General features: G+C 47.7%; 1 protein-coding gene across 7 annotated transcripts in view; it reads left to right on the top strand.

Moving 5' to 3' along the window:
* Positions 1–12,942, top strand: part of znf462 (zinc finger protein 462) — a 104,642-nt gene that overhangs the window by 40,210 nt on the left and 51,490 nt on the right. For all 7 annotated transcript variants that reach the window (XM_038804037.1, XM_038804036.1, XM_038804039.1 and 4 more), the window contains one exon: positions 8,861–9,099. In XM_038804037.1, coding sequence (XP_038659965.1) covers positions 8,880–9,099 — 220 coding nt within the window. In that variant the 5' untranslated portion in view covers positions 8,861–8,879. The remainder of the gene's footprint in view (positions 1–8,860; positions 9,100–12,942) is intronic.

The raw sequence follows: 12,942 nt of genomic DNA, 5'->3' as shown, positions 1-12,942 counted from the left end.
TCAGTATTGTTATTGCACAGCTCCAGGGTCCCAGGTTCGATTCCCGGCTTGGGTCACTGTCTGTGCGGAGTTTGCATGTTCTCCCCGTGTTTGCGTGGGTTTCCTCCGGGCGCTCCGGTTTCCTCCCACAGTCCGAAGACGTGCAGGTTAGGTGCATTGGCCATGATAAATTGCCCTTAGTGTCCAAAAAGGTTAGCCAAAGGGGCTCAATGAGATAGGAGTCCCTCTGACTGAGCCACGTCTGACCACTTCTTCCCTGTCTGCACTGGATGCTGCAAAGCGCACTGCTTCATTGCTGCCGTCTCAGTTCATGTTTCCCTGGGCCAATCAGAGAGCGTACTGGCAAGGTCACAAAAGTCAGTCTCCGCATGTAATGTGATGACACCCAGATCCAGCACAGCACCACCTTTCTGGAACCCTACCACACATCTGATTTTCAGAAACTTCTTCCACGGGATGTGGGCGTCGCTGGCGAGGACAGCATTTATTGCCCATCCCGAATTGCCCTCGAGAAGGTGGTGGTGAGCTGCCTTCTTGAACCGCTGCAGTCCCTGTGGTGTAGGCACACCCACTGTGCTGTCAGGGAGGGAATTCTAGGATTTTGACCCAGTGACAGTGAAGGAACGGCTGATATATTTCCAGTAAGGGTAGTGAGTGACTTAGAGGGGAACCTCCAGGTGGTGGGGTTCCCAGGCATCTGCTGCCCTTGACCTTCCAGATGGTGGAGGTCGTAGATTTGGCGAAGGAGACTTGGTGAGTTGCCTCAGAGCATCTTGTTGATGGCACACATGGAAGGAGTGCATGTTTAAGATGGTGAATACCAAGCGGATGTTTTGTCTTTGATGTGATCTTCATGAGTGTTGGGAGTTGTATAAATCCAGGCAAGCGAAAAGCATTCATTAATATTCCTGACATAAAAACATAGAAATTAGAAGAACGAGGAGGCCGTTCATGATCAACTTCCAACTCAGTAACCTGTTCCCACTTTTCCCCCTCCTATATCCTTTGATCCCTTTAGCCCCAAGTGCTATATCTAACTGATTCTTGAAAACGTACAATATTTTGACCTCAACTGCATGGTGGCGGAGTGAATTCCACAGGCTCATCATTCACGGGTGAAGCAATGTCTTCTCATCTCTTGTCCTAAATGGTCTACCCTGTATCCTCGGACTGTGACCCCTGGTTCTGGACACACCCATTAACGGGGAACATCCTTCCTGCATCTACCCTGTCCAGTCCCGTTAGAACTTTATAGGTTCATATGAGACCCCCTCCCACCCCCCCCCATTCTTGTAAACCCCAGTGAATATAATCTTATCCGACTGCCATTGTTTTCCAAGTGCTCAGTTATTAAATTTTTTATTATAGATTCTAGAATTTACCCCACTACCGATGTCAGGCTTGCTGGTCTATAATTCCCTGTTTTCTCTCTACCTCCCTTTTTAAATAGTGGGGTTACGTTAGCCACCCTCCAATCCATAGCAACGGTTCTAGAGTGTGTAGAATCTTGGAAGGTGACCACCAGTGCATCCACTATGTCTAGGGCCACTCCTTAGGTTCTCTGGGATGTAGAATATCAGGCCCTGGGGATTTATCGGCCTTCAATCCCCAATTTCCCCAACACCGTTTGCCTACTAATATTGATCTCCTTCAGTTCCTCTCTCTGGGTGTTCCCCAACATCTCGGGGACGTTATGTGTGACCTGAAAACAGAACCAAAATATGTACTTGGTTGTCTATTTCCCATTATTATTTCCCATTATAAATCCCCCTGTTTCTGACTGGAAAGATCTGACATTTGTCTTCACCAATTGTTGTGCCTCTGCATACCTATAGAAGCTTTTCGAGTCCACAAGCTTACTCTTGAACTCCTTTGCTGAATTTTAAACTGCTCCATATCCTCTGGGCTGCTGTTTTCTTTTCTTGGCCAATTTGTATGCCTCTTCTTGGATCGAATACAATCTTTAATTCCCCTTGTGAGCCATGGTTTGGCCACCTTTTTTGTTTACCTTTTCCACCAGACAGGAATGAACAATTGTTGCAGTTCACCCATGCACTCTTTGAATTTAAAAAATATATAAATTTAGAGTACCCAATTCATTATTTCCAATTAAGGGGCAATTTAGCGTGGCCAATCTACCTACCCTGCACATCTTTTGGGTTGTGGGGGCGAAACCCACGCAAACACGGGGAGAATGTGCAAACTCCACACGGACAGTGACCCGGGGCCGGGATCGAACCTGGGACCTCGGCGCCGTGAGACAGCAGTGCTAACCCACTGTGCCACCATGCTACTCCGCACCCTTTGAATTTTTGCCATTTCCAATCTACCATCATCCCTTTAAGTAACATTCCCCAATTGATCAAATTGAAGTAGCCAATTCATGTTTCCAATTAAGGGGATATTTAGTGTGACCAATCCACCCACCGTGCACTGGGGCTGGTTTAGCACAATGCGCTAAATAGCTGGCTTTTAAAGCAGCGCGGGTTCAATTCCCGTACCAGCCTCCCCGAACAGGCACGAGATATGTGGCGACTAGGGCCTTTTCACAGTAACTTTGTTTGAAGCCTACTCGTGACAATAAGCGATTTTTCATTTTTCATTCATCTTTTGGGCTGTGGGGGCGAAACCCAAACACGGGGAGAATGTGCAAACGCCACACAGACAGTGACCCGGGGCCGGGATCGAACCTGGGATCTCAGCGCCATGAGGCAGCAGTGATAACCACTGCGCCACCGCGCTGTCCGCCATCATATTTTCCTTTATTTAGATTCAGGACTCGAGTCACGGAATCAACTAATTCACTCTCCATCTTGATGAATTATATTATGATCGCTCATCCACAAGGGGTCTCACACAACTAGATTGCCAATGATTCTGTTTTCATTGCACAATACCCAGTCTGGGATGGCCTGTTCGCTAGTTGGTTCCTTAGCGCATTGGCCCATAAAACCATCCCATATACACTCCAAGAATTCCTTCTCTACGGTGTTGTTACTAATTTGATTTTTCCCATCTAAATGCAGATTAAATTGCCCATAATTACAGATGTTCCTTAATCGCATGCATCTCAAATTTCCTGTTTACTGCCATTCCCAACATCACCACTGCAATTTGGGGGTCTATATACAACCCCTACTGAGGTTCTTTTGTCCCTTGGTATTTGTCAGCTCTACCCATACAGAATCCACATCGTCGGAGCTAATATCTTTCCTCACTATTGCGTTAATTTCTTCATTAACCATCTCTTTTTCCTTTTTGTCCGTCCTTCCTAAAAACCCCTGGAGGTTCAATTCCCACCGCTGGTCACCCTGCAGCCATGTCTCCGTTATCCCAACTGTATCATAAACTGTTAATATCTATTAATTAATTCATCCACTTTAATGCGAATGCTCCGTAAGGTACAAAGAAAGCCTTGAGGTTGATCTTTTTAACATTTCTTGCCCCTTTCCTGTTATTTTTCACTGCGGCCCTGTTTGTTTCTGACCCTTGACGTCTCTGCCTATCACTTCTCCTGTTCTCCTTTCTGTCTCTTGCTATTGTCTGTGCTTCCCTCGCTTCTGACTCCTTGCTTGGGTTCCCCCACCCCGGTCATTTTAGGTGCGTGGCATGATTGGGGGGAGGGGATTTGTCAATGGTGGACAGTCTTTGGAGAGTCATGTGTCCGATAGCTCGTGTGATGCTGGGAACTGGATGAGCAAGAATGCTTTGCGGTTGAACAATGGGACAACCAACGCCACTGTGTCCTCTGCTCCCAACACCAACTCCGTTCTGACGCAGGCCGGACAAGACTATTTGAAACCTTGGGTGTCCTGCGCACGTTGCTATTGCTTTCGCAGGGGAAGGCGCACCACACCGTAATACTCAACACCGTATCATTCTGGTGCAAAATTGCAGCTGTGTGTTAACAACAGTTGTGTCCCTTTAAGATTACAAGGTGTAATTACTATCTTCCTGCCTGAATGAAAGGCTAATTGTTCTTGGCAGATAGTCAGGTCAATTAGAGGTCAGGCTTGACTTTCTTCTTTTGATATATATATTTAAGAGTCCCGAAAACACTGTTTTGTTTGCTGGGGGGAGGGTCTTTCTCTCTCTCTACTTGGAAATTGTGTATATATTATTTTTTTTAAAAATATTTTTTTGCATGCTTGACTAAAATTTGCTTTTATGTCTCCAAACCTAATATGTGCCAACCGCCTGTGGCATTACCCAGAGGGTGGCTGGAGGCCAAACATGTGTAAAGGACACTGAGGCGGGCGGGGGTCTGTAACCTTGTAGCTCCAGAGCAACGTGGAGACTCTTTGACATCTCGTTTGTGACTCCCAAACTTTTCCAGTTCGACAGGGTGATGACGAGAAATAAATCCGGAAAAGTGCGGGCCTCGCTGATCTCTGTTGAAGAATGGGGTTGTTCTTTGCGTTTTGTACTGAACAATGGTAATTCGAAGCGGTTTTCTTAATGCAGCTGAGAATGGGGGTCTAATTGTTTTTTCAAATGAAGGTTGTTCGCCCGTGAGCGACCCATTTTTAAAAAATGACTTGAAATCTGCCCTGAACTGATTTGTATTTTCATGAAGGCCCCGCCTTCTCAACCTTGCCCCTCGCCTGAGGTATGGCGATCCTCGGGTTAAATCCCCACTAGTCAGCTCTCCCCCCTCAGAGAGAGAGAACAGCCCGTGGCCATCTGGGACTGTGGCAACTTTACCTGATCCAGTTTCATTGGTGTACACTTTTTTACTAATAAATTCAGGAGTACCCAATTATTTTTTTCCAATTAAGGGGCAATTTAGCGTGGCCAATCCGCCTAATCTTGCACAACTTTGGGTTGTGGGGGTGAAAGCCACGCGGACACGGGGAGAATGTACAAACTCCACACGGACAGTGACCCAGGGCCGGGATCGAACCCGGGACCTGTGGCTCTGTTGAGGCGGCAGTGCTAACCACTGCGCCACCGTGCGGCCTTTCATTGGTGTACACTTGTCACTTTGAAATGGAAACGTCTTTAGAACCAAGCTTCATGGTCTGTGTGTGTGTAAAAGTTAATGAAAACTTTCCCTAAACCAGGGCAATCAGCAGAATATGGGGGCAGCACCTGATCTGGGTGATTAGGAGCTAGATCCAGGGGATGTGAATGTAGAAAACGAGGGGGGGGATTTCACCTCCACGATCTCCAATTCTCTGACTCCTGGATTCGTATTGTGTGAAAGTTTTTAAGCAAATGCTGGATTAGTTCAGAATTGTGATTTCCCTTGCTTTACCCCCCCCCCCCCCACCAACCAACCCCTCACCCATCCAAACCGTGTGACAGATTCAGATTGGACGTTGTCAAACGATGTGTGATGGACAGGAAGTACATAGACCAGTAAAGTTTTTATAATTGATATCTGCCTACTTTGATCGTTAGTGCAAGGGAAGGTTAATCGCTATCATTCCACCTTCAGTACCGAAACTTTGGGAACAAGCTGTTCTTTTATAGGTCCGTGGCAGTGAGGGGTGGGTGGCATAGGGATTATGTTGCTGCTGTAATATTCCAGAGAACGTGAGATCAAATCCCACCAGGACTGCCTGAGAGTTTGAACTCGGCTTTAAAGATCTTTAAATGAAATGCACAGTCGCCAGTCAAAGCTTTGGATTTTGGATTGTCACTAGTTTCCTGTTAGAGAAGGACGCCGGCCTTGTGGGCCCATGTGTGACTCAGACGCATGGCAATGTGGGTGACCCCAATGCTTAACTGCGCCCTGAGTGACTTGGTTCTGTTTCCATTCAGGGCAGGGGGATTTGATCTGGAAGGCGCGCTTTGATGGGGGGTTGGAAACCGATTGAGCAGGTTGCTTGCAAAAGGGGATTGGAGGAATACTCGGTGAGAAAATTCTGGGGGCGATGGGAGAAGGACAGGGGGAGTGGGACTATTGGATATATGTTTCAAAGGGCTAGCATGGGAAGGGTGGGCTGAACGGCCTCCTTGTATCATTCTCTTTTCGTAACAAGCACACAAACCTGCTCGGCACGGTAAACAGCGTTTTAGAATTTTGCTTCAGATTGGGATAGAATCACATCTCGCCTAAACCCATAATAAACGATAAAAGCAGTTTGTATTTACCAAAATGAGAGGGGTTCTGGTGCCGAATTCTGGATTTGTTGTATTTGCATACACAGGCAGTAATAAAGCTGTCATGACTGCTCAATTATCGCAGGATAGATGCTTGGGTTGAAGTGTTGTTCGGAGGGCTGCAGTGTGCGTTCGAAATTTCAATTACTGCAAAGGTTTGAACCAGGGCAAGCTGGGGGAGGAGAATCAGGGAAATTATATATTTGTGACCTTCTCAACACCAGCACGAACAAGAGGTGGGCACGAGTTCTTGGAGAAATGTGAGGTGTTTCCCCCCCCCATTGCTTTAATTCCTCTATTGGTGGCCGTGCCTTTGACTGTCTGAGCCATGAACTCGATAATTCCATCCCTAAACCGCTCTGTTCCTTAAAATCTACATCTTTTACCTACTATTGGTCACTTGTCCTGATGTGGCTTGGTGGCACATTAAAACCATACGGTGTAGAAGCAGAATTAGGCCATTTGGCCCATCGGGTCTGCTCCGCCATTCAATCATAGAACATAGAACAGTACAGCACAGAACAGGCCCTTCGGCCCTCAATGTTGTGCCGAGCCATGATCACCCTACTCAAACCCACGTATCCACCCTATACCCGTAACCCAACAACCCCCCCCCCCCCCTAACCTTACTTTTATTAGGACACTACGGGCAATTTAGCATGGCCAATCCACCTAACCCGCACATCTTTGGACTGTGGGAGGAAACCGGAGCACCCGGAGGAAACCCACGCACACACGGGGAGAACGTGCAGACTCCACACAGACAGTGACCCAGCCGGGAATCGAACCTGGGACCCTGGAGCTGTGAAGCATTTATGCTAACCACCATGCTACCCTGCTGCCCCAAAAACCGACTCTGGTGGGATTCGAACCCACAACCTTTGAATGTCTGATCACGACAGCGCCTAGAAATCATGGCTGGTATGTTCCTCTTCCCCATTCTCCCATCTTCTCCCCCACAGATCAAGAGATGGAAGGCGGAATTACACACAGTAGTTCTCAGAATATATCGGAGAAGTAGACAATTTAGCCTCTCGAACCTGCTCCACCCTTCAATATGATCATGGCTGATCTCACCCTGGCCTCGACTCCACCGTCCTGCCCGTTCTCCATAACCCTTCAATCCATTACTAATTAAAAATCTGCCTAACTCCTCCTCAAATTTATTCACTGGCCCAGCATCCACCGCACTCTGGGGTAGCGAATTCCACAGATTCATGACCCTGTGGGAGAAGTAGTTTCTCCTCAACTCGCTGTTATAAATTTGCTACCTCTTATCCTGAGACTATGGCCTTTCGTTCTAGAATGTCCCACAGGAGGAAACTTCTACTTTATCCACACCTTTTATCATCTTGTATATCTCAATTTGCTCCCCTCTCATTCTTCTAAACTCTGGAGGGTATAGATCTAAACTGCTCAGTCTCTCCTCATAAGACCAATCCCTCATATCATAGAATCCCTACAGTGCAGAAGGAGGCCATTCGGCCCATCGGGTTTGCACCGGCCCTTGGAAAACACACCCTACCCAAGCCCACGCCTCCACCCTATCCCAGTAACCCCGCCAAACCTTTTTTAGACTATGGGACGATTTAGCCTGGCCAATCCACCTAACCTGGACATCTTTGGACTCTGGGAGGAAACCTACGCGGACACGGGGAGAAAGTGCCAATTCCACACAGTCACCTGAGGCCGGAATTGAACCCGGGACCTGAGAGCTGTGAGGCAGCAGTGCTAACCACCGTGCCGCCTCAACCCTGGAATCAACCTAGTGAACCTCCTCTGAACTGCCTCCAAAGCCACTATATCTTTCCTCAAATAAGGGAACCACAACTGTGGGCAATACGCCAGGTGCGGTCTCACCAATGCCTTGTACAATTGCAGCAACACTTCCTTACCTTTACACTCTATTCCTTTACCTATAAATGCCAACATTCCGTTTGCTTTCGTTATTAGTTCGGCACAACATCGTGGGCCGAAGGGCCTGTTCTGTGCTGTATTTCTCTCTCTCTCTCTCTCTCTATTACCTGCTGTGCCTGCATGCTGGTTTTCTGTGACTCATGCACAAGGACACCCAGATCCCTCTGCACTGGAGCACCCCAAAGTCCCTCCCCATTTAGATAATAAGTTGCCTTTCCTTTCTCACCAAAATGGGTGACCTCGCACTCCTCCAGCAAAAACAAAAGAGAAGGACCCGTGAAAAATGTGATGGGTAATAAGCAGATAACCTTTTTTTAAATGGAGTACCCCATTATTTTTTTTTTCCAATTTAGGGTGGCACCGAGGCGAGGGTATCTGGTCTCTCCAGTGCAAAGTTTAGTGCTTGTACCGTTTGTTTCTTGTAGAAATGTGTTGTGAACTGTTTTAATAATCAGAGTATCCCCCCCCCTCACCACTGCGCCACCATGCCGCCCTGCAATAATCTATTTTATTGATATTGGGGGATAAATATTGGCCTAAGCCAGTGAGAAAAACACCCCTGTTTTTTGATATAGGAGCCATGAGATCTTTTCCAGTCTTCAGAAGGTATGGATGTGGCGTCAGTTTAAAGTTTCAACCAAAAGATGGCATCTTAAGAGCAGCACTCGCCGAGAGAGCCAGCCTGGGCAGGTTTTCTCAAGTGTCTGGAGTGGACCTTGAACCCAAAAACTACTGACTGAGAGGAGAGTGCAAACCATTGAGACAGCCGGCATCTTTTTGTTCTGTTGCACTGGTTTCAGTCAATAAGTGAATTGCTAATTTAATTGCGTTCCAGATCCTCTTAATTGAAAGTAATGGAGGCCCTGCAGTGCGATGGATGCGATTACCGAGCGGAAACCTACGACGACCTGAAGGCCCACATCCAGGATGTCCACACTGTGTTCTTACCCCACATGGAAGCTGCCGAGGACGATGGCAGTCAATCCCAATCGGTTACCCCCACCCAAGATCCTGAAACCGACGGGAACCTGCCTGCGGTGAAGACTGAGCTTGGTTCTCCCGTGGAAACAGCGGGTGAGTGAGTTCCTTTCCAAATTTAAAAAGATCACCACAGGCGCGCGCACACCCAAGCAGACAGTGGGTGTTGGTTATAATATCCCTGGTATACTGTTTCAGGCCCAGTCTTGATGACACGCTCAACCAGTGCCTCACATTGTTTGCATTTGGTGTACTTTAGACTTCGAACTGGCAGGTGAACGGTTAGCCTTTGCCAGTTTGAACTGAGATTTTGCTCTGTTCCAGTTTAGAACATAGAACTGCACAGCACACTACAGGCCCTTCGGCCCACGATGTTGTGCCTTTTCTATTTTAAATTTGGTTAGTGGCCTTTTCTTTTGAAGGCAAGTTGGAACACTGTGATAGCTGCTTGAGCTCATTAGAGGGTGGTGAATGAGCGTTCACCTAAATTCCTTTTCATTGAACAAATAATATTCCTATCGTCTTTTTTATTTGTGAGCCATATTTTAAAATAATATTGCATCTACACATCTCCAGCGTTATTCCATGTATTAGGGTTATTCGATGACGCGGTGGAGCAGTGGTTAGCACTGCTGCCTCACGGCGCAGAGGACCCGGGTTCGATCCCGGCTCTGGATCACTGTCCGTGTGGAGTTTGCACATTCTCCCCGTGTCTGCGTGGGTTTCGCCCCCACTACCCAGAGGTGTGCAGGGTAGGTGGATTGGCCACGCTAAATTGCCCCTTAACTGGAAAAAAATAATTGGGTACTCTAAAATTAAAGAAAAGGTTATTCGATGACGTACATCCCCTAACAAATTATCTATTGTGATTTTGCTGAATAGAATGGTTACAGCACAGCGGGACGACATTCAGCCCATCATCTCTCTGCAAGAACAGCTCGCCTGGTTCCACTCCTCCACCTTTTCACCCAGGGCCCTTTTCTGGTTGTCCAACGAGAACAGTTCTTCCTGTTTACTCCGTCCACACCCTTTTATTTTTCAGTACCGCTTGTCAAATCTCCTCTTGCAATTTAAATCACTTTGGAGAAAATGATTATTTTGAGGGGCTTGATGTTAGATTTTGGTGCAGATTCTGGCGTTGGGTCAAAGTCCTTTGTTTTAACGCAGTGCTAAAATATTACAAAGCTGTACGGGTAGCACAGTGATTATCACAGTTGCCTCACAGCTCCAGGGTCCCAAGTTCAATTCCCGCTGGGTCACTGTCTGTGCGGAGTCTGCATGTTCTCCCCGTGTCTGCGTGGGTTTCCTCCGGGTGCTCCGGTTTCCTCTCGCACTCCAAAAATGTGCAGGTTAGGTGGATTGGCCATGATAAATTGCCCTTAGTGACCAAAACGTTTAAGTGGGGGTTACTGGGTTACAGGGATAGGATAGAAAGGTGGGCTTGAGTGGAAAGCTCTTTGTAAGAGCCGGTGCAGACCCGATGGGCCGAATGGCCTTCTTTTGGCACTGTAAATTCTATGATTCTATGTACGTGTCGCTGTGTACATCACCCACCCTACGTTTAATGTCGTCAAACAAGGAATGGTGGTGTGATAGGGTGCATTCATGGTCTAAACTGTACCTAATTCCCTCCCAAAATGTCCGTAGAAAGAAATATTGAAATGTTTTATTTTTTTTATAAATTTAGAGTACCCAATTATTTTTTCCAATTAAGGGGCAATTTAGCGTGTCCAATCCACCTACTCTGCACATTTTTGAGTTGTGGGGGCGAAACCCACGCAGACACGGGGAGAATGTGCAAACTCCACACGGACAGTGACCCAGAGCCGGGATCGAACCTGGGACCTCAGCGCCGTGAGGCAGCAGTGCTAACCACTAGGCCACCGTGCTGCCCTAACTCTTTTTTTTTGACATGAGTCATGCTCAGATGCTATCCCCTACTTGCCAGAATGGCTTCTGCGTTACCACAGCTGCTGCGGTAGCGTCCCTTGTCCTGCTTTCTGAAACGGCTTGCTGTTTGGCAAGTGATCCACCAGCTGTGGAGTTTGTCCTCCCATCGTGATATGTTTTTTGACATTAATTAATCACGTTAAAGAGTTGGGATTGCTGTCTCTGAACCACAGTTGATGGGGTAAAATCAGCCTGTCTGACTAATGGATGATGCGGGAAGGAGTTGCAGGATCCGGCGTGACCGTCTATATTGGTGGGCATTGAGACCAGCTCCGACTAACGGGACGAGAGAATTTGTCCTCGGGAATTATTTGCCTGCAGTTTTTATGCTGTACTGTGGCTAACTGCGGAATGGACACGAGCCCCGACCCCTGGCATGACGGTGTTGCTGGCGAGGCCAGCGTTTAATGGTCATCTCCAATTGCCGGTGAACAGGAGGAGCGGAGCCACCTTTTTGAATAGCTGCAGTCCGCGTGGTGTAGGTACGCCCATGGTGCTGTTTTTAAAACATAGAACAGTACAGCACAGAACAGGCCCTTTGGCCCTCGATGTTGTGCCGGGCATTGTCCGAAACCAAGATCAAGCTATCCCACTCCCCGTCATTCTGGTGTGCTCCATGTGCCTATCCAATAACCGCTTGAAAATTCCTAAAGTGTCCGACTCCACTATCACAGTAGGCAGTCCATTCCACACCCTAACCACTCTCTGAGTAAAGGACTTATCTCAGACATCCCTCCTATATCTCCCACACTGAATCTTATAGTTATGCCCCCTTGTAACAGCTACATCCACGCGAGGAAATAGTCTCTGAACGTCCACTCTTTCTATCCCCCTCATCATTTGGGGCAGCACGGTAGCATGGTGGTTAGCATAAATGCTTCACAGCTCCAGGGTCCCAGGTTTGATTCCCGGCTGGGTCACTGTGCGGAGTCTGCACGTCCTCCCCGTGTGTGCGTGGGTTTCCTCCGGGTGCTCCGGTTTCCTCCCACAGTCCAAAGATGTGCGGGTTAGGTGGATTGGCCATGCTAAATTGCCCTTAGTGTCCTAAAAAATATGGTTAATGGGGGCGGTTGTTGGGTTACGGGTATAGGGTGGATACGTTGGCTTGAGTAGGGTGATCATTGCTCGGCACAACATCGAGGGCTGAAGGGCCTGTTCTGTGCTGTACTGTTCTATGTTCTATCATCTTATAAACCTCTATTAAGTCGCCTCTCATCCTCCTCCGCTCCAAAGAGAAAAGCCCTCGCTTCCTCAACCTTTCCTCATAAGACCTACCCTCCAAACCAGGCAGCATCCTGGTAAATCTCCTTTGCGCCCTTTCCAATGCTTCCACATCCTTCCTATAGTGAGGTGACCAGAACTGCACACAATATTCCAAGTATGGTCTCACCAGGGTCATGTACAGTTGCAGCAAAACCCCACGGCTCTTAAACTCAAGCTCCCTGTTAATAAACGCTAACACACTATAGGCCTTCTTCACGGCTCTATCCACTTGAGTGGCAACCTTCAGAGATCTGTGGACATAAACCCCAAGATCTCTCTGTTCCTCCACATTCCTCAGATCCCTGCCGTTGACCCTGTAATCCGCATTCAAATTTTTCCTACCAAAATGAATCACCTCACACTTATCAGGGTTAAACTCCATCTGCCATTTTTCGGCCCAGCTCTGCATCCTATCAATGCCTCTTTGCAGCCTACAACAGCCCTCCACCTCATCCACTACTCCACCAATCTTGGTGTCATCAGGGGATTGACACGTTGAGTGACTTATTTAGGCCGCCTCGGAGGTCAATCTTGTTGTTGTGGGCCTGGCGTCACATATAGGCCAGACCAGGTTGGGGTGGCAGATTTCCTTCCCATCATTTTTATGACCAAGTCACCTGTCACCCCGTTTCATTTGCCCTCTCAACCGATCCAATAATCTTTTGCAAAGAATATGACCCCCACCCCCTCCACATCTTTACTCTGATGAGATTTGGCCCAGTGGAA

The sequence above is a fragment of the Scyliorhinus canicula genome, chromosome 8, assembly GCF_902713615.1.
Source record: "Scyliorhinus canicula chromosome 8, sScyCan1.1, whole genome shotgun sequence".
In the NCBI taxonomy this organism is placed as follows: domain Eukaryota; kingdom Metazoa; phylum Chordata; class Chondrichthyes; order Carcharhiniformes; family Scyliorhinidae; genus Scyliorhinus; species Scyliorhinus canicula.
Note: the sequence above shows the minus strand (reverse complement) of the source record. Positions and strands in the feature narration are given on the sequence as shown.